Source organism: Vombatus ursinus, unplaced genomic scaffold (genome assembly GCF_900497805.2).
Source record: "Vombatus ursinus unplaced genomic scaffold, bare-nosed wombat genome assembly UNPS02014801.1, whole genome shotgun sequence".
NCBI lineage: Eukaryota > Metazoa > Chordata > Mammalia > Diprotodontia > Vombatidae > Vombatus > Vombatus ursinus.
In genome coordinates, this window is record NW_020954579.1 from 12,696,966 (window position 1) to 12,718,815 (window position 21,850).

Below are 21,850 nucleotides of genomic sequence, written 5' to 3' on the forward strand. Positions count from 1 at the left end.
TTGAAAAGTAAGATAGATTAAGAACACCAGATTCAGAGGCAAACAAACATTGCAGCATAGTGTTCAGTGAACCCAAAGTGAATTCCAACAACTAGGATAAGGACTCAGTATTTGACAAAAATTTCTGGGAAAACCAGACAACAGTATGGCAGAAACTAGGGTTAGTCCATCATCTCTCATCATATAAGGCACAATAAGATCCAAAGGGATATAAAGGTTGTATGAGCAACTTAAGAGGAGCAGGAAAAGAGATTCCTTTTACAACTATTAATAGCAGAAGACTTCTTAATGAAATAAGGGATAACAGGCAATCATAGGAGGAGAAAATGAATATTTTTATTATGAAAAATTTTAAAGTTTTTACACAAAATCAGCGCAGTTAAAATTAGAAGGGAAATAACTAGGTAGGAAAAATAATTGCCGCAAACTCTAGACATAGAGGCATTTGATTCTATCTTATAAGAACAAAAACCATTCCTTATTAGATAAATGGTCAAAAAAGTGAGAGGCATTTTTTAATTAATTTTTTTCAGTCAATGAAAATTTACCTTCTCTCTCTTCCACCTTCTCCATGCCCCCAATTGAGAAAGAAAGAAAAACAAAACAGTTGTAACAAATATACATAGTCAGATTGGCCATATACAAAAATTTATGTTTTATTCTGCATCTTGACACCTCTCAGTAGGTAGATAGCATGCTTCATTATCAGTTCTTGGAATCATGGTTTGTCATTGCATTGACTTAGTTTTTAAGCCTTTCAAAATTGTTTTTCTTTATGTTCTTGAACAATCATTCTCTTGGTTTTGCTATTTTACTCTGCATCAGTTTATACCTGTCTTCCCTAGTTTCTCTAAAATTGTCTTTTTCATCATTTCATATAGCAAAATAACATTCTGTTACATTTATATGCCATAATTGTGCAACTATTCTGCAATTGATGGACACTCCCTTAATTTTTAGTTTTTTAGCCACAACAGAAAGAACTACTGTAAATATTTTTGGATCTGTGGGTTCTTCCCCTTTTTCTTTTATGCTTTTGGAGTACTGGCCTAGTAGAGATAACTTCCTGGGACAAAGGGTGTGAACAGTGTAGTAACTTTATGTATAGTTCTAAATTATTTTCCAGAATGGTTAGACCAATTCACAGCTCCACAAACATTGAATTAGGGTATCTCTTTTCCCACGGTCTCTTCAACAACTGTCATTTTCTTTTTCATTGTCTTTGCTTGAATTTGTATTCCTCTAATTAGTAATTTGGAGAATTTTTTCACACACAAAATAATCAAAGAATGAGAGAAAGGACCCATATGTACAAAAAATATTCATAGCAGCACTTTTTGTTGTAGATCTGGAAACAAAGTGGATGTCCATCAGTTGGGGAATGGCTAAACAAATTTTGGTGTATTAATATATTGGAATATTATTGTGCTGTAAGAAATTACAAAAGGGATGGTTTCACAGAAATGAGGGAAGACTCATGTAAACAGATGCAAAACAGAATGATCAGAATCAGAAGAACAATTTACACAATAACAACACCATAAAAAAGAAAAACAACTTTGAAAGAATTAAGCTGTTCACAATTTGGAATTATGCCCAAAAGGCCATAAAACTATGCATACACTTTGATCCAGCAATACCACTATTAGATGTGTATCCCAAAGAGATCATAAAAAAATGGAAAAGAACCCACATGTCCAAAAATATTTATAGCCGCTCTTTTTGTGGTGGCCAGGAATTGGAAATTGAGGGGGTGCCCATTAATTGGGGAATGGTTGAATATGTTGTGGTATATGAATGTAATAGAATATTATTATTCCATAAGAAATGATGGGCAGGTGGATTTCAGAAAAACCTGGAAAGACTTACATGAACTGATACTGAGTGAAGTGAGCAGAACCAGGAGAACACTGTACATAGTAGCAACAACATTGTTCAATGACTAACTTTGATAGACTTAGACTCAGCAATACAATGATCTAAGACAATTCCAAAAGACTCATGATGGAAAATCCAGGGAAAGAACTGTGGAGTCTGAATGCAGATCGAAGCATGTTATTTTCTTTAGTTTTTGTTTTTTCTTTCTCATGATTTTTCCCTTTTGTTGATTCTTATTTCACAATATGACTAAAGTGGAAATAAGTTGAATATGATTTTACAGGTATAACCTGTATCAGATTGCATGCCATCTTGAGGAGGGGGGAAGGGAGAAAAGGAAAAGGGGGCAGGGGGGAGAGAGGGGGAAAATTTAGAACTCAAAATCTTATAAAAGTGAATGTTGAAAACTAAAACTAATTAATTTTTTAAAAAGAGTTGCATTCAAAGCAAACAAGCAACAAATATGTATTGAGTGCTATTATGGTATTTTAAAAAAATGATACCAAGCACTTTTATTAAAAATTATTTACTTTTCTGCTTGGAAAAAAAAAAAAGAGTTAAGCTGTCTGATGAATGTAACGAATAACCAGGACTCCAGAAGACCAATAATCAACCATACTTCCCTGTCTCCACCCCATCTTTACCATCTCTCTCCATCAGCAAAGGAGTGATGCACAGAATGAGATATGTGGTTTAAGACATGGCTTATTTATCAGTTTATTTTGTTTGACTATACTTATTTATTATAAGGAGGGCTTTTTTTTTTCCTTAAAGAGTGGTAGATTTATGGTAGGGAGAAGAGAGGTTGTGATAGAGATGCCAAAAAAAGAAGTGTTGCATTGTCTGTAGTATCACTTTCCCAACTCCGATTAGCACTGGCAGATTGGGTCTCCAGAGTATAACTATTTCTCCCTTCAGGTTTCTAGAGATAACTCAAAGGAGCTGAAGGGTTTTCTAGTACTATATTGTTCATGAGCCTCCATCTAATGTCTCTAATGTCAGTTGCCAGTTAATGTTGTTTTAATATCATTTAATCAATTAAAATAAATTAGCTTTTCCAAAGGAGTGCTTACTGAGAAGTTATATCAGGGAATGAAGTATAACATCCCAAAGTAGGAGCATACTCTCCTCTAGAAAGGTAACTCAAATTTAAAGTGATTGATACAAAACATTCCACTCCTTCCCAAGTTCACTGCCAGGTATGACATAGCAATGAAACGTTTGCTCCCTTGCTTTCAGGACATGGTGTCTTGATTGCTGGAGTTGATTTACTGCTGACCTGAGTCACACATTCCCTCCTCAGGCCTGTCTGCTCAGTGTTCATGGAAATTGCTGCTCCCAGCTCCATGTGCCAAGATCTTTGATGGTTCTTCTAAGCTGGTCTATTCTGTCTTTAAATCACCTAAAATCTTGGGAAGAATAAACTTAATAGAAACAGAAGAAGCAGAGACACGTTGCAGTCATGGCTAAGTCTCCTCTTCTTAGAGCATTTTAGGGACGAGAAAGCAAGTTCATCTGCCTGAGCCTTTTGTATGTATGCTCAGTTCCTGCTCAGCAGCCATATAAATGGCTTTTTGTCACCATGTAATTAGCCAGCAGGAAACATACAGGCTACCTGGGCATACAGTTAAGCAGAGAAGGAAAGAGCCTCTCAATCATGAATTTTCCAAAGCAGGATATTATGCACATTCTAATCCAGATCCTTACTGTTCAGTCTCCTCATTACTGAAGAAAAGAAAGAAAATAACATCAATGAAAGATTATAAAAATAAGTAGAAGAAAGCAACGGAAGTTTAGAAAAAGAAAGAGCATATTTTTTTAAAAAAACAAGCTGTAATAGAGATTTTCAATTCCATATAAAAATCTTTTTGTTCTTTGTATATGTAAATAGTTATTTTTGTTGATACTTGTCAAGTTAATAAAGAATTTTTTTTTAAAAAAAGAGGCAATGGGCATATGGAAAAAAATCACTGGGTTTGCAACCCAGGAGACCTGATCCACCATGTGCTAACTGTGTGACGTTGGGCAAGTCACTTGAACATTGAGCCTCAGTTTCCTTATCAATAAAATAGTAAGAATAATTGTATACTACCTGTTTATATGGTTGTGAAGAATGAACATTGTAAACAAACCATAAAGCACTTTTTTATAAACAAGGAAATTAATGCATATCCATATTAGCTACAGCAAGGTAGCAAGATACAAAATAAATCCTCCTCAAAAATCAGCATTTCTTGGGAGCAGAGCCGAGATGGCAGAGTAAAAGCAGTGACTTGCTTGAGTTCTCCCCCAAACCACTCCAAATACCTGTTTAAAAAAATGGCTCTAAACAAATTCTAAAACAGCAGAATAGAGTGAAACAAATTTCCAGCCCAAGACAACCTGAATGGTTGATTGAAAAAGTCTGTTGTGCCAGGCGGGGAGAGGAACACAGTTCAGCATGGGCGTGCAGGCATAACGGGCCTCAGCAAACTTAGAGCAGGCCTCAGAGGACTAAATCATGAGCAACTGTTTCCAGCTGGCAGTTTCCAGACTTCTCAACCCACTAACACCAGAGAGAACTTTGAAGGTCAGTAGGAAAAGTCTGACTACGGTGAGAGAGAAACTTGGTTCCAGCCCCAGTCCTGGTGCAGCCCCAGGGCAGCGGCTGCTTCCAGAGCTTCAGGCCCACAGACTGAGGAGGAATCGAGTGGCTGATCAGAGGGAGATTGCAGGGATCTCTTTGCTGGTGCTGAGGCAGGATTGGCCTGCTTTGCCTGTGCTTAGGTCACAGTTCTAGGTGGCAGTCCTGGGGCAAGGAGGAGTGCTGGCATGGTGGAGCTTGTAGTGGTGGTGGAGAGGGAATCCTCCTCACAGTTCCAAGGTAGATAAGAGTGCTTATGGTCACTCATAGACCAGAGCACAGGCCAAGAAAGGAGTAAACACCTGGCCTTTGATCATACCACCTTGGAAGAACTGCAAATTTACAGGTCCCTAGAAGTATCTCTGAAAAAGTATCTGCACAAAACCCCCCGAAGCTTGTGACAGTACATTCTCCACACTGGAAGCAGACCTGTACCTTAACAAAGAGTTTATAACTCAAGTAATTGACTGGAATCATGAGCAAACTGCACAAAAAAAGTCAGACCGTAGAATCTTACTTTGGAGACAAAGATCAAAACATCCAACTAGAAGAAGAAAACAAAATCAAAGCCCCTACATCCAAAGCCTCCAAGAAAAATATGAATTGGTCCCAGGCCATGGAAAAGCTCAAAAAGGATTTTGAGAAGCAAGTAAGAGAAGTAGAGGAAAAACTGGGAAGAGAAATGCGAGTGATGCAAGAAAATTACGAAAAATAAGTCAACAGCTTGCTAAAGGAGACCCAAAAAAATACTCAAGAAAATAACACCTTAAAAAATAGCCTAATCCAAATGGCAAAAGAGATCCAAAAAGCCAATGAGGAGAAGAATGCCTTCAAAAGCAGAACTGGCCAAATGGAAAAGGAAGTCCAAAAGTTCACTGAAGAAAATACTTCCTTAGGGGCAACTAGGTGGCGCAGTGGATAGAGAACCAGCCCTGGATTCAGGAGGACCTGAGTTCCAATGCGGCCTCAGACACAACGCTTACTAGCTGTGTGACCCTGGGCAAGTCACTTAACCCCATTGCCTACCCAAAAAAAAAAAATTAGAATGGAGCAATTGGAAGCTAGTGACTTTATGAGAAATCAAGACGTCGTAAATCAAAACCAAAAAAAAAAAAAATGAAAAAATAGACAACAAAGTGAAAATTCTCATTAGAAAGACAACTGATCTGGAAAATAGATCCAGGAGAGATCATTTAAAAATTATTGCACTATCTGAAAGCCATGATCAGAAAAAGAGCTTAGACATCATCTTTCAAGAAATTATCAAGGAAAACTGCCCTGATATTTTAGAACCAGAGGGCAAAATAGAAATTGAAAGAATCCCACTGATCACCTCCTGAAAGAGTTCCCCAAAGGAAAACTCCTAGGAATATTGTAGCCAAATTCCAGAGTTCCCAGGTCAAGGAGAAAATATTGCAATCAGCCAGAAAGAAACAGTTCGAGTATTGTGGAAACACAATTAGGATAACACAAGATTTAGCAGCTTCTACATTAATGGACCAGAGGGCTTGGAATATAATATTTCAGAGGGCAGAGGAGATGAGCTTACAACCAAGAATCACCTACCCATCAAAACTGAGTATAATCCTTCAGGGGAAAAAATGGATATTCAGTGAAATAGAGGACTTTCAAACATTCTTGATGAAAAGACCAGAGCTGAATAGAAAATTTGACTTTCAAGTACAAGACTCAAGAGAAACATGAAGAGGTCAACAGGAAAGAGAAATCATGAGGGACATATTAAGGTTGAGCTGTTTACATTCCTACATGGAAAGATGGTATTTGTAACTCATGAGACTTTTGTCAGTATTAGGGTAGTTGGAGGGAAAAAATTTATGTATGTATGTATGGATAGACAGATAGATAAATAGAAGGCACAGGGTAAATTGAAGTTGAAGGGGTGATATCTGGAGAATAAAAGTAAGGGTTGAGAGAGGATTATACTGGGAGAAGGTGAAAGGAAGAGGTAGAATGAGGTAAATTATCTCACATAAAACAGACAAGAAAAGGCTTTTACAGTAGAGGGGAAATGGGGGAAGGTGAGAGGGAATGAGTGAATCTTATTCTCATCAGATTTGGCCTAAGGAGGGAATAACATACATACTCAGTTGGGTATGGAAATCTATCTTACCCTACAGGAAAATAGGGAGGGAAGGGGACAAGAGAGCAGGGGGATGATAGAGGGGTAGGCAGATTGGGGGGAGGGGGTAATCAGAAGCAAACACTTCTGAGAAGACACAGGGTCCTTCCCAAGAGAGAATAGAATAAACAGGGTGGGATAGGATTAAGGGAAATATACTTAGTTTTTCACAACATGACTACTGTGGAAGTGTTTTGCATGACTACACATGTATAACCTGTATTGAGTTGCTGGCCTTCTCAATGAGGGTGGGAGGGGAGGGAGGAAGGGAGAAAATTTAGAACCCAAAGTTTTAAAAACAAATGTTTTTGTTTGTTTTGTTTGTTTTTGTTTTTTTTTAGGCAATTGGGGTTAAGTGACTTGCCCAGGGTCACACAGCTAGTAAGTGTCAAGTGTTTGGTCTGAGGCCGGATTTGAACTCAGATCCTCCTGACTTCAGGGCCAGTACTCTATTCACTGTGCCACCTAGCTGCCCCTTAAAAACAAATGTTAAAAAATTGTTTTCACATGCAACTGGGAAATAAGATATACAGACAATGGGATATAGAAAACTCTCCTGCCCTACAGGAAAATTGAAGGAGAAGAGGATAAGAGAAGGCGGGGAGGAGATAGAAAGGAGGGCAGATTAGGGGAAGGGGTATTCAGAATGCATGCCATCTTGGGGTGGGGGGAGGGATGAGATGGGGAGAAAATTTGGAACTCACAATCTCATGGAAGTGAATGTTGAAAACTAAAAATAAATAAATTAATGAAAAAAAATCAGCATTTCTATAAAGCACAAAAAAGATAGGAAGAAATAAAAGAAATTTTGTTCAAAATAACTATTAAGCATAAGATATATGGGAGTTAATCTATCAAGGCATTCATAATATTTATATAAATCCAACTCTTTAAAGCACTCTTTACAGAAATAAAGTGAGATATATTGGAAAGAGAATCACTGCTTGAGTTTGGGCCATGCCAATATAATTAAAATAATAATAATTAAATGCATAGATTTATATAGATAACACTTAATGCTAAGGAGATACTTTTATTTATTTTGAGCAGGATTATTTATTTTGTTATAAAGTAACAAAACTTATTTGGAAGAAAAATATCTAGAATCTCAACAGGAAACAGTAAGGGTATGAATGAAAGAAGTGTTGCATTATGAAATATTAAACTATATTCTAAACTCATTAAAAATCATTTAGTGTTGGATACAACAACAGCTGAAAATTGGATCACTTGAACAGGCTAAATAAGATACAGAGAAGTCACTGAAAATAGTAACCTGGTATTTCATAAATCCAAGAATGTAAATTACTGGAGTAAAGATTTTCTTTTTTAATTTAGCAAGAACTGCTAGGAAAACTGGAAAGCATTTTAGCAGAAATTTGATTTGGCCCACCATATTACTGCGTTAAGCACAAAATGGATATGTGCCCTGAATATAAAATGTCATACCATAAAAAAAGAAGATAATGGAATCAGATTTTACAGGTGTGACTAGGGGGAGAATTATTTTTCCTTATTTCTTTAAAAAATTATTAATGTCTTTTGTTTTATATTATTTTCACTTCTGAATACATCTTTACTCCTTCCCTACCCAGGAAGCCATGCTTTATAATGAAAAAAAAAAATTTAATAAGGAAAAAAGCAATCATGCAAAATCAACCATCCATCATCCAAATCTTACATGATATTCAGTATTTCAAACCCATAATCCCATACCTTTGCAAAGAAGGGATGGAGAGGCATTTTCTCTCCAAAGAAAATTCTCCAAATTTTCTTCTCCAGATTCAGTTGAAAAATTTAAGTTTTTGACCTTTTGTTCTTCCATTTACATTGTCATATTGTCCTTTTTTCCCTCCCTAATTGATTTCCTATTTCAGTCTCTACAGAAGTTTTTCCAAACCTTCTCTTCCCTACTCAAGCCCACATTTCTCATTCCCCAACTCCCATTCTCTCAGTTGAGGAAGATCTTCTTTACTGAAAAAAATGGAGGCTATTCAACATGAGTTCCCTGTTTTTCATCTCAAAACTCCTTGAGATTAATTCCTACTCACTTGTCCTTTCTTTCAGTCCCTGACAAAGTGGTAGCCCTTGTCTTCACCAAAGTTAGCCCATGTATGCTTCTCTTTCCATCTTCAACAGATCAAATGCTCAGTCATTCCCTTCCCCCATTTCTTGAATCCTCTACTTCTCTCCATCATGAGATTCCTTCCCTACTGTCTTCAAACATGTCCAAGTCTCCCACATCCTTAAAAAAAAAAAATCCTTCACTAGACCCTACCACCCTCTCAAACAATTTCCTCCCTTTACTAGCCAAACTACTTTTAACAGTTGTCTGTATTTGCTACCTCTACTTTCGGTCCTTTCGATTTAACTTTGCATTCTGGCTTCTAACCTCATTACTCAACTGAAATACTCTCTCCAAAGTTACCAGTGATCTCTTTTTGTTGTTGTTGTTGTTGTTGTTGTTGTTGTTGTTGTTGTTGTTGTTGTTGTTGTTGTTTTTGTTTTTTGGGGGGTTTTTTTTAGGCAATTGGGGTTAAGTGACTTGCCCAGGGTCACACAGCTAGTAAGTGTCAAGTGTTTGGTCTGAGGCCGGATTTGAACTCAAGTCCTCCTGACTTCAGGGCCGGTGCTCTATCCACTGTGCCACCTGGCTGCCCCTCCAATGATCTCTTAATTGCCAAATCTGATGGTCTTTTCTCAGTCTTAATCCTTCTCAACATGCATCTGCTACATTTCACACTATTGACCACTATCTCCAAGGTAGTCTTTTCTTTGGGTTTTCATGACATTCCTGTTTGCTGGTTTGCCTCCTATCTCTCTGACCCTCAATCTCCTTTGCTGGCTCATTATCCACATCATGCCCCTTGACTGTGGGTGTTACCCAACCTTCTGCCCTGCATCCTCTTCTCTTTTCCATGTATATATATATATACACATATATATATTTTTTTTTCCCCTCTCATGGTAACCTCATCAACTTCCATGGTTAAACTATCATTTCTATACAAATTACTCCAGATCTTTCTATCTAGCCCTAGCCTCTCTAGTCTCTCTCCCCTAAGTTTTAGTCCTAAATCACCAGTTGCCTTTTGGACATTTCAAATTGGATAACCTGAAGACATCTTAAACTCAGTGTGTCTGAAACACTTTAATATCTTTCTTCCTAAACTTTCATCTCTTTTAGACTTCCCTATTTATGTAGGTAAAGGCACCACCATCTATCTAGTATTTCAGATTCTCATCCTCTTAGTGTTTAGGTCTCGGCATTATCTTGAACTCCTCACTCTCTTACTTCACGTGATCAGTTCTCCCCAAATCTTGCCATTTCTACCATCCCACCATTTCAGATCCAAGCCCTTTTGCCCATCCACACAACAACTGCTTTAGTTCAGGTCCTCAGCACTTCTCACCTAGATTATTGTAACAGCTTCCTAATTAGTCCCCTTACAGCAAATGTTTCTCCATTCCAGTCTGTAAAACACGCAGTGATAGCAACGTCATTTTCCTTTAGTACAGATCTGATCATGTGACACTTCCCCTCCTCCATTCAGCCAATTCCAGTGACTTCCTGTTGCCAGTAAAATATAAACTCCTCTGTTTACCTTTCAAAGCCTTTCACAACCTGGCCCCAACCTATCTTTCCAGTCTCCAGCCAAACTGGTCTCTGTTTCTCACATATGACATTCCATCTCCCATCTCCTTGCCTTGCACTGGCTGCCCCTCATGCCTGGAATAGACTCCCTCTTTACCTCTACTTCATGGAATCTCTCTCTTCCTGCAAGATCTACTTCAGCTACAATCTTCTACATAAAGACTTTCCTGGTTCTCCCAACTGATAGCGTACTCCCAAACTACATTCTATTGAACTAGTTTGTATATATTTGTGCCATATACATGCGTTGTCTCCTTCATTAGAATATTAGCTCAAAATAAATATTATTTTATTCTTTGTACTTATATCCCTAGTACCTAGCACAGTGTCTGTCACATAATCAATACTTATTAATTGTTTATGTTTTTCTACTTATGCTTACTTTGATCTGCATCATTTATTATGTCTTCCCATGCCTTTTCTTATTTCTTTATATTTGTTTTATTTTTCAGTAATTACATTCAAGTACACAGTTTGTTTATCCATTCTCCAGTTGATGGTCTACTTTGTTTTCAGTTCTCTGCTTACACAAAGTGCTGACAGGAATATTTAGGGCCTTTCTTTCTGCTTTTTATCTTCTTGGTAAGGGGAGAATTCTTAACTAGACAAGGAATAGAGGTATTTAAAGATAAAATCAACGTTTTTCATACATAAAATTAAAATTTTTACACATAAAATCAATGAACATAGAATTAGAAGAAAAATAGTAGAGTGGGAAAAGAAATTTACATCAAATATCATTGACAAAAGTCTGATATTCAAATTATATAAAGAATTGACACAAATAACACCAACCGTCATTTACCTATAGATAAGTCAAAGGATATGAGCAAATAATTTTCAAAAGGAGAATTATAAATTTATAAATGCCTACATAAAAATAGAATCCATGTGACTAACAATAAGAGAAATGCAAAAAAAAAAACCCAAAACCAATCCAAAGCTGATGTTTCGCCTCGTTAACCATGCAACATGGCAAAGCTGGGACTAGTCATTGTTAGAGGGGCTTTGGGAAGATAGGCAGATTGATGTAGTATTGGTAGAACTGTGACGTGGCCTAACCTTTCTTGATTTTAGTTTGAAATTATTTAAGAAAAGTGACTAAACTATCCATACCCTTTGATTCAACAATCCCACTATTGAGCATGTACTCCAAGGAAGTCAAAACATCAAAAGTCCAATATATTTCAAAATATTAACTATCAGTATTCTTTGTGATGGTGAAGACATGGAAAAAAGTGGGTGTTCATTGATTGAGAAATGACTGAAAAACCTATTGTATGTGAATATATTTGAATATATGTATAGTAATATGACAACTGTGTGAAAGTAAAAGAAACTGAAGATTTATTTGAACTGATGGAATGACATAAGCAAAACTAAGAGAGCAGTATTCATAGGGACTTCAATATTGTAAATAAAAAGATCACTAAGAGGAAATTGAACTCCAAATAATTGAAAAACCAATGAAGACCTGGAGAAGAAATGATTAAACCTATCACCTCTTTCACCCCAAGAAAAGCAGAGAGGGCCACTAAGACTGAACATTGTATACATAGTCAACAGACATTTATTAAGTGCCTACAGTGTGCCAAATACTGTGCTAAGCACTGAGGATAGAAAGAAAGGGGCATTCTCAAGAAGCCCCCAGTCTAACAAGGGAGACAACATGAAAATCAACTATATACAAATAAGACACACTCAGGAAAAATTAGCAATAATCAACAGAGGTAAGGCATTAGCGTCAAGGGAATTAGGATTCTTAAAGAAGGTAGGATTTTATCTGGAACATGAAAGAAGCCAGGAAAACTGGGAAGCAAAAATGAGAAGGGAGAGCATTCCAGGCAAGGGGCACAGCCAGTAAAAATGCTTGGAGTGAGGAGATGGAGAGTGCAAGGAGCAGCAAGGAGACTGGTGTCACCACATCAAAGTGTGTAGAGTGGGGTAAGGTATAAGAAGAATGGAAAAGATAGGAAGGGACCAATTTATGAAGGGCTTTCATCCACTGCCATGCTACTAACGTATGACATTGCCTTACAGATGCTGGATCCCCTGAGCAGTGCCGAGAACTCTGTGTCAGGAAGTTGCCAGTCCTTGGACAGGTCAGCAGACAGGTGCGACTAGCCACATTGCAGTTTTGCTTTGTTTGTTTTTTTTTTTTTTAATACAAGTAAGTTGAGGATGGGTTAGCTGTGCTTTTTTTCCTCCCTCAGCTCTGTTTGCTTTAGCCAAGATTCTCCCACCAAACTCCAAAACAAACTACCTGTGTGGAGGAAACTTCACTTTCCTGGAGAAGAAACTTGTCACTAAAAATATCGTGTTTTTTCCTAATTAGCCACTGACAACAGTAACCTCTATTACCACCCCTTGACTTCTTGGCTGGGATCCTGGGCAGAGCCTGCTCTATGAACAACAAAGGACTAAGCCAGATATAGTTCTGGGCCACACTGATGGTCTTCACAGTAAAAAGTTATATTTTAATCCAAGGATTTCTGATGAGGGAAAAAATTCTAGCTTACCAATACTACTAACCTACTCATCAGCAAAACACAAGTCTTTTTAAAACTAATTATTCATTTGGAATTTAGACTTGTGATCTGGTCCTAGAAGTATGTAGGCTCATTTTCCCATTTTCCTTAGCTTAAAGTATACTCACTTCCCCAGGTTCTGTTTTGATGTCTAAATCCTTCAGGTGCCATCCCTGTATATCCATTTTCCCTTCACTCAGCTGTCTATTCTATCTCTCCCTTTTCCTCTACCTCCAGGGGAGTTAATTTTCTAGGGTCTTATAATAGCAGATTTATTATAGTATTTCAAAAGAATTCTGCTTTAAAATATTAAATATTATCCAGTATTAAAATATTCTTCATGAATTCCTGTGGCCAAAAAAAATTATTACTTGGTGGCCAACTTTCTGGTGATGAACTTCCCTGTACTTTGCTGGGTTAGTTTTGGGTTAACAATCCATAGCCAGAGAAATTGAGAAAATAGGCATAGATAAAGAGAAAACAAAGTTAATTGGGTTTTACAGATGCAGCAGATTTCAGTGTCATATGCTTTACTTAGAGAACCTTGAAAATTCATCTAAAATTAATTCAAACAATAACTTCATCAGAGTAATAGTATATTCAATAAAGCCACCCCCCCAAAAAAAATCAGCTTTTCTGTATATCACCAACAAAACCCACCATAAAAAAATTTTTTTTAATCCAACTATAAAAAAAATAAAATAAATCCATCTATAAGATTCACCAATACAAAGGAATTTTATGAATACAGTCTATACAGAGATAAAAACTTAAATAATTAGAGAAAAGTTAATTGTTTCTGGTTGAGCTGTGCTAATATAACAAAAATTATAATGTTACCTAAACTAATTTACACATTCAGTACTATGCTAATTAAAATGCCAAAGAATTATTTTGTCAAACTAGGCAATATAACAATATTTATCTGAAAGAACAAAAGGTCGAGAATATAAAGGGAAATAATGGGAAAAAAGTGGAAAGAAGGCAAGAGCTAGCAATAGTATAAAACAGTACTCATCAAATTATTTGGTACTGGTTGAAAAATAGAAAAGGTGATCATTGGAACTGATTATGTACATAAGATCCAGAAGCAATTATACATAGTATCAGAGTGATTGATAAACCGAAGGATACCAACTATTGGGGTAAAAGCTTATAATTTGACAAAAACTGCTAGGAAGACTTAGAAAGCAATCTGAGAAAATGATTAGATCAACATCTTACAAAATGTGCTACAATAAGCTCCAAAAATCATGTAAATATAGAAGATCGTGCCATTTTGAAAACAGAAAGCTACCTTTTACAGCTATAGATTATGGGAATGTACTTGACCAAATGAGGGATAGAGAGTATCACAGGAAATAAAATTATTTTTATTATAAAAATTGAAGAATTTGTGCATGTATAAAAGCAATGCAGTTAGAATTATAAAAGAAACTGTTAACTGAGGAAAAAAATCTTAATAGCAGATTTATCTTGAAGATGCACAGTATCTAAGATGTAGAAACAATTAGAACAAATATATTAAAAACAAAAATATCCCAAAATATAATATCTCAATAGGTACAGAAAAAGCTTTTGACCAAGTACAGCACTCATTTATGCTTTTTTAAAAATACTTACAAATCATAGGCATAGAGGGATCCTTTTCTAATATAATAAAAAGTATCTATCTAAAACCAAAAGAAAGTAGCATGTGCAGTGGGATGTACTAGAAGACTTCCTAGAAATTACAAGAAAGATGCTACCTCTTCCATTACATAGTTTTACAAATACTAGTAATAACAGTAGGACACGAGAAAGAAATTAATGGCATAAAGTTAGGGGAAGAGGAGACAAAACTATCCTATTTACTGTTCACATGGTGATTTACTTAGAAAATCATTGACAATCTGCAAAGAAACTAATTGAGACAATAGCTTCAGCAAAGTTGTAGCCTATAAAATAAGCTAACCAAAGTCAGCAGCATTTCTATGTAATAACAGAGTCCAAGAGGCAATAATAAAAAGGTAAATCCCATTCAGATAAACTACAAAATGTGTTAACTATTTGGGAGTCAGTCTACCCAACTGAAGCCAATACTTGTATAGATTTAATTATAAAATGGTTGTTAAAGAAATAATAAACAATTTATATAGCTGAAGTAATATTCAGCTTCATGGCTAGGTTGTATCAATATAATAAAAATGATAATGCTACCAGAGTTAATTTATAGTTTTAATGCTATACCAAACCACCAAATGGGTACTTTACTGAGTAAAAATAATAACGGTCAGTCATCAACATTCACGTGTTTAACTTTAGTGACTTCAAGCATTCATATGATTTTATTAGTAACTTCATTTTCACTTTTGTGTTAGCACCCGTGCAGATTTGCACATAGGCATAGTAGAGAAAAAAAAAATGAGAGGCATGATACATGCCAAGTTTGTGGAGTGACTGGTATCCTATTAGGGGCTTCACTGGTCTTGTTCACCCTACTATTGTAAAGTAAAGAGCTACCCAGGCCTTTATTGCGTATTTTAATTTTTTATCTTCAAAATTCGAGTTTTGTGTTGCAATTATGGCTCCAAAGCATAGTTCAAGTCCTTTGGGCTCTAAGCCCAACCAGGCAAAGTCAGTGATGAGACTTAGTGAGAAAATAAATGTATTAGATAAACTTCCTGTCAAAATGCCTAAAACCACTGTTGGCTGCAAGTTTGATGTTAATTAATTGATAATTCATTATATATAGTACAACACTCTCACACTGCTATCTGGCATAGTGGAAGGTATGATTCAGGTTAAAAAATGTTTTAGTTTTAAGAATTTTATTTGATGTACAGTAGTTATGGTACTGTACATTTCATATGTTAGAAAAAGTGAATATTGTCTGAAATCAGTGTCTTTTTAATTGAGATGTTAGCAAAAAAGGTCACAGAATTATAGAGAATTACTAGTGAGAAAAAATGTTTTGCATGTTGCCAGGTTTATTTTGTGTGCTGCATTTTATGTGTTATTTCATGGTTACTGTGTTAGGAAAAGTGCATATTATCAGAATTAATGTTTTGTTATGAAATTATATGCAGAAAAGTATGTTTTCAGCAATCTCTGGCAAAAGATTACAATTTTTGGTGGTTGTGGTAATCTAACCTCACATTTCCTGTAGGTTCAATGTATCAACGTACTTGTTTTTTACTTTTGTGCTGTTTTCTAGGAACGTTACTCCCATGAAAGTTGAGGATTGATTGTAATTCATTTGGAAGAACAAAAGATCTAGAATATCAAGGGAAATAATGAAAACAGGACTGAAGCACTTCCATACCTCAAACTATATTATAAAGCAACCATCATCAAAATCATTTAGTATTGGTTTAAAAATACTAAAGTAGATCAGTGGAATAGACTACATAAGGGGGAATCAGATATAATGGAATTCAATAACCTACTGTTTGATAAACCTAAAAACATAACTCTCTATTTGATGGGAAAACTAGAAATCAGTCTGACAGAAATTAAGCTTAGAAAAACATCTTACACTAATAGATTCCATTACATCCAGAATAGATACACGATCTGAAAACTAAGGATCATGTCATTAAAAAATTAGAAGAGAAGCAAATCATATATCTTTCTCATCTATAAGTAGGAGATTAGTTCTTAATGAAAGGAGAGAGCCAATTACAAAAAGTGAAATAGATAATTTTTATTACATTAAAAACTCCCGCATCATCAAAATTAATAAAGGAAGCAATCAGCTGGAGAAAAAAAAAATCTTTGCATCATGTTTCTCAGATAAGGGCTTGGTATCTAAGATATATAGGCAACTAAGAGAAAAATGTAAAACCAAAAGCCATTCCCCCAACAGATAAATAGTTAAAGGATATTTAAAAAAAAAAACCAAACAGTTCTCAAAAGAAAGATTGCATTATGTTATATGCCATATGAAAGAATGCTTCAAATCATTAATAATAAGAGAAATGCACATCAAAATTACCCTGAGATTTTGCCTTGTACCCAACAAATTGGCAAAAGTGACAAAAGAAGGACATAGTCAACATTGGAGAAATTGTGGAAAGACAGGCCCCATTAATCATTGTTGGTGAAGTTGTAAATTAGTACAGACATTTTGGAAAGCAAGTTGGGGTTATGCAAATAAATTCACCAAGATATTCATATCTTTTGACCCAGAGATTCCACTACTAGATATCTACCCCAAGTAGGTCACTGACAAAAAGAAAAGCTCTGTATATACCAAAATATTTTTAGCAGCACTTTTTTGTGGTAGCAAAGAACTGGAAACTAAGTGGATAGATGCCTATTGATTGGGGAATGTCAAAACAAATTTTGGTCCTTGAATATTATTATTCATAATATTATCAATATGTAGAATATTATTATGCTTTAAAAATAACAAATTTGATTACAGAAAAGCATGGAAAAACTTAGATGATGTGCAAAGTGGTGCAAAGTAAAGTAGAAGCCAATATATATACATATATATATATGTATGTATGTATATATATGTGTATATATATATATATACACACGATGACTACAGTAGTTTAAATTGAAAGAACAGCAACCATGAAACAATCAAAAATAAATGTTGCAAAACTGTAAGGAATAAGATTAGCCCCCAAAAAAAGATATGAGAAAATACTTCCTCCAACTCCTTTGCAGAGTTGGGGGAAGGGGAACAAGATTCATGGTTGTGAAACTTAGTTTTTTTAGAGGTTAGATTTTCAATATTTTGATCATTTTACAGAATTTTTTTCTCTTTTTAAATTTTTTATTATAAGGAATGACTGGGGGAGGAGGGTGAGACATTGTGGGATAGCTCAGTGATGTACAAACAAAAATATCAGTAAAAATAATTTTTTTCTTTAAAAAGAGTCATTTCCCAGTAGATGAATGGTCAACAGATATGAACAATTCTCAAAACAAGAAATCTAAGCTGTCTACAACCATATGAAAAAAATGCTCCAAATCTCTCTTTTCATCTCTTGGAAATACTTTACTTTTGTCTTCAGAATTTAATGAATGGCAACTTTACATCCCACCTGGGCTGACTTCTCCTTTAAAATTTTAGGCTATGGGATCTTACCTATCCTTTCTCTGAACTCTTTGAAATCTACTCTTCTGAAGTACAGAGTACAAGCCAGACTATGCTCTAGTTTCCTCTCCTCTAAAACAAATCAAAAATGAAGTGGTCACTTCCTCTCCAAGGGCCCATCATTTCTACCCCAGGGACCAGTTCTTCCTTTTTGGTAAGAATGAGATTTGGAATTGAATTTTCCTTCTTTGGTTCCTCCGCTTTTTGAAGAATGAAACTATTTTGAAGGCAAGTAAAAAAAAAATTATTACTTCTGCTTTTGTTAGAGAATGAGTTCCAAAAATGTTTGAATAATTTAAGTCCCCTATCATTTCTATATCATACTTTCCTATTGTAGGCTTGTGATCTGTTTCCCAGAAATGGATGAGGGTCCATTTCACCTTTCTGACTAGGTATGTTCTAATATACTCCATTGAGAATATCACTAATGTTTCTGGTTCTCTTGACCTTCACCCAAATGCTTTCCATCATCCTTTCCTCTTCTTTAGCTCCTGTTCCCTGGATTTCTTCACATGAAGAAAATCCAGGTAAACATTAAAATCTGAAGAAACACATGATCTCCTTTATATAGAATACACTTCTTCCCCCACACTCCAACACACCCTTTAATCTATCTTTTTCCTCTTGAATAAAGTAAGTCTTTCCACAGCCACATCACAATCATGAGCTTTATCCCACCAAGTTTCAGTGATACTCATAAAGTCAAATTTCATTCCTTATATTAAGACCTCTAGTTTACCTTGCATGAATTTTTTTAATGTATTGACACATTTTGTTTAAACACGACAAACTCCTTTAAACAAACATATCCAGTAACCCTTCCTAAAGTGTATTTCCTCAAAACAGCCAAGAAAAACTCCCAAAGAGTGTGATCATGTACTGATAAATACATACAGCCCTGTGTCCTATCAATTATAGCAAAAAACAGTTGGCCTAAATTTTGTTGCTTCCTGTAGTTGACTTCATTTCCATTATAGTCTTTATGTTCATCATCATCATCTTGTTACATATACTGTATCCATTTGTGTGTACACATGATTTTTGAGGCCATGATTTTTATTGCTGGCTTTTCTCTTAGATTTGGTCTCATGACTTTCTTTCTAGGCATTTCCATCACTATTTTCATTCTTACCTTTCCTTTTATTCAAGGCAAGGTATTTGTCTACAACTCTTAGATTCTTTCTTTGTTGTCTAATAAGCAGAAGCTTAGAAGAGAGGTCCCAGAGAAGTATTGTCTGGGAATCCCTGGGATTGTCTCCTTTTCTGAAGCTTGAAGTGCTAGGCTGTACAGTTCTCATCCAGGCTAGTGTTTTGGACTGGGGTAGTTTCTTATAAATGGATTGTTGGATTTAGGCATCAGACTTAGGGACAGAAAGATTTGGATATAGGAGAATACCAAGCCTTTACTGCCTCAGATTGCTTGAAAAATAGTCAGAGGATCATCTTGATCAGATCCAGGGCAGAAGAGGGCTTTACTGCCAAGTAGTCATCCTCTGCTTTTTTGGACTCCTTAAGAAATTTTCTGAAAGTTGTGGTTTTTTTTAAAAGTTTGTTTGCTTGTTTCACTAGCCCATCCTTTCGGAAATCTCGGATGTCTAGAGCCCAGAGTTTCCCAGATAACAGACAAGAATATTCAGGTATGTTGCTTCAGATCACAGGTGACCACTCTCGTCAGAGATGTGGTGCTCATTGGGAAGAGAGAGTAGCAGCTTTGCCCCTTGCATCTTTCAGCTAGATGAACTAGACCAATTCAATTCAACAAGCATTTATTAAATAACCAACTGTGACAAAAATGAAACTGTCCTTACCTCAAGGAGCTTACTGCATTTCACTGGAAGAAACAGTATGTACACAGATATAAGTAAATGCAAAATAAGTGGGAATAACAACTGGGGGAATGGAAGGCCCCATGTAGGAGATAGTACTTGAGCTAAGGCTTGAAGGGAGATTGGGATTCTGAGAAGCAGAGAGTGAAGAAGGAGCATTTCGGACACGGAGGGCAACCTATACAAAGGTAGGAGACAGAAGATAGAATGTCATGTGGGTAATAGCAAGTGGCCAGTTTGACTAAATCATGATGAAGGAATAAGATGAAATCAATTTGAAGAGATAGGTTAAAGCCAGATTGTGAAAATGTGGCTGTTGGCCACTTATCCAGCAGCCAGTGCTCATTCCTGTGTGTATCTCTTTCAGATCGTGACACTCAGCTCTATGACAAAGGGGTAAAGGGTGGAACATATCCCCGTCGTTATCATGTTTCTGTTCATCACAAGGACTACAATGATGGTGAGCACAACCCTTCCCCCTGCTGGTTATCCTGTGCCTCTTCCTGCATGAGTAACTAGGAAGAGCAAGAGAAGCCTATGATCCAATTTCTTGTAGAGTTATCAGCTCCCATCGTGGTTTTGCCTAAATGACCTAAACTGAGCTGTCCCTATGTAGCTTCACCCAGGGTCCTATGTGTTTACTTTTCACTAAAGAGGTATGTTGCAGACTCTATAAACTGGGAACAGAAAAAAAAATAGCTTCCTTATCCTATTTTTTTAGAGAGAGTAGAGATCATCTTCAAGGTAGCTGCTCCTCAACTTCATGTTGATCTTATCCATCCTTATAACTGTTCCAGGGTCTCCAACTCTACCAAAAACAAAACAAAACAAAACAAACAAACAAACAGGGTCTCCACCTCTTTAATGTCTACCCTAGTCCTTTAGGAGCACAGGGAGTGTGACTACTGTTGAGAATGCTGAGAAGTGTGCACAGGGAAGCCAAGGGCTGTTTTGGTGTTGTCCCCTGGAGCTACTCTTTCCCAGGTCAAGCTGTGGCTCTCATGTCCCCTAAATAATCTCCTGCTTCATTTTTTTCTGCTTTTAGTTTATATATTCCAGATAAATTAGGCAGCAGCTACTCTAGGATGAGCTAGGTGGTGAAGGGAACTGAATATAGGTGGTTTTATTGTTCCATTTCATCCCACCCAAAGTCTTGGATGCTTGCCATTGTTTGAACAGCAAACCTTATGGCGAGTAATCTCATTTTCTCTGTCCTCTTTTTCCCAAATCATTGTAGGCCGGAGAACATTTCCCCGGATAAGGCGTCATCAAGGGAATCTGTTCACTTTGGTCCCCTCCAGTCGTTCCCTGAGCACCAATGGAGAGAACCTGGGCTTGGCAGTGCAATACCTGGACCCCCGAGGGCGTCTATGGAGTGCGGACAGCGAAAATGCCCTCACTGTGCAGGAAAGGAGTGTGCCAACCAAGTGTAAGGCTCTGTGTTTGGTAGAAGAGGCTCTGCTAGGGGGGAGAAAGGAAGGAAGCCAAGGAGGGCCACCAGCAAGAGTTCAGGGCAACTGAGCAGCTGAGCAGCGGTGTCACGCCTCGGAGGCTCTGGCCTTTATTTTATAGAGAAGGTTCATAAAGGAAAAGCAGTTTGCTCAGGCCCTTTTGCTCACAGTTAATAAATATTAGATCAGAATTCAAATTCTCTAGTGAACTTGACTGGATAATTTCCCAAATCTTCTCTAATACTAAATATGTGACCCTTTATATGAACTCCCTGGTTTGAAGTAAGACCCAGAGAAGGGAAGTGAATCAGTCCCACAGCCAGTGAGCAACAGAACTTGTACTCGCAATTAGATCGCCTCGATTAGGAAGGGGTAGGAGAGCAGCACATCCCCACCACCATCCAGCTTCTCACACACCGTGATAGAAGAACGCTTCTTTCTCCTACACCTTCCTCTCCCTGCCTGTCCTCCCCCGCCATCACCATGCCCCAGTCTACATAAACATCAACTTTTCTTGGCTTTTGGCTTTTCTTGGGATGCTCTTAGGCTCAGCATTAAACTGCTCTGGCCTGATCTACGCTAGTGGAAAGCTGAGGATTGTAAGGCATCAGAGAACCCAATTTTTGGACCTGCCTCCATCATTCATTTCAATTC

General features: G+C 36.7%; 1 protein-coding gene across 3 annotated transcripts in view; it reads left to right on the forward strand.

The window, feature by feature from the left end:
• The window catches only part of MAP3K3 (mitogen-activated protein kinase kinase kinase 3), a 109,638-nt gene that overhangs the window by 74,609 nt on the left and 13,179 nt on the right, over nt 1-21,850 (forward strand). For 2 of the 3 annotated variants that reach the window (XM_027872881.1, XM_027872882.1), the window contains exons 9-12: nt 12,337-12,410; nt 19,489-19,556; nt 20,113-20,205; nt 20,983-21,174. In XM_027872881.1, the coding sequence (XP_027728682.1) occupies nt 12,337-12,410; nt 19,489-19,556; nt 20,113-20,205; nt 20,983-21,174 (427 nt within the window). The remainder of the gene's footprint in view (nt 1-12,336; nt 12,411-19,488; nt 19,557-20,112; nt 20,206-20,982; nt 21,175-21,850) is intronic. The other variant, XM_027872880.1, reaches the window with a different exon arrangement.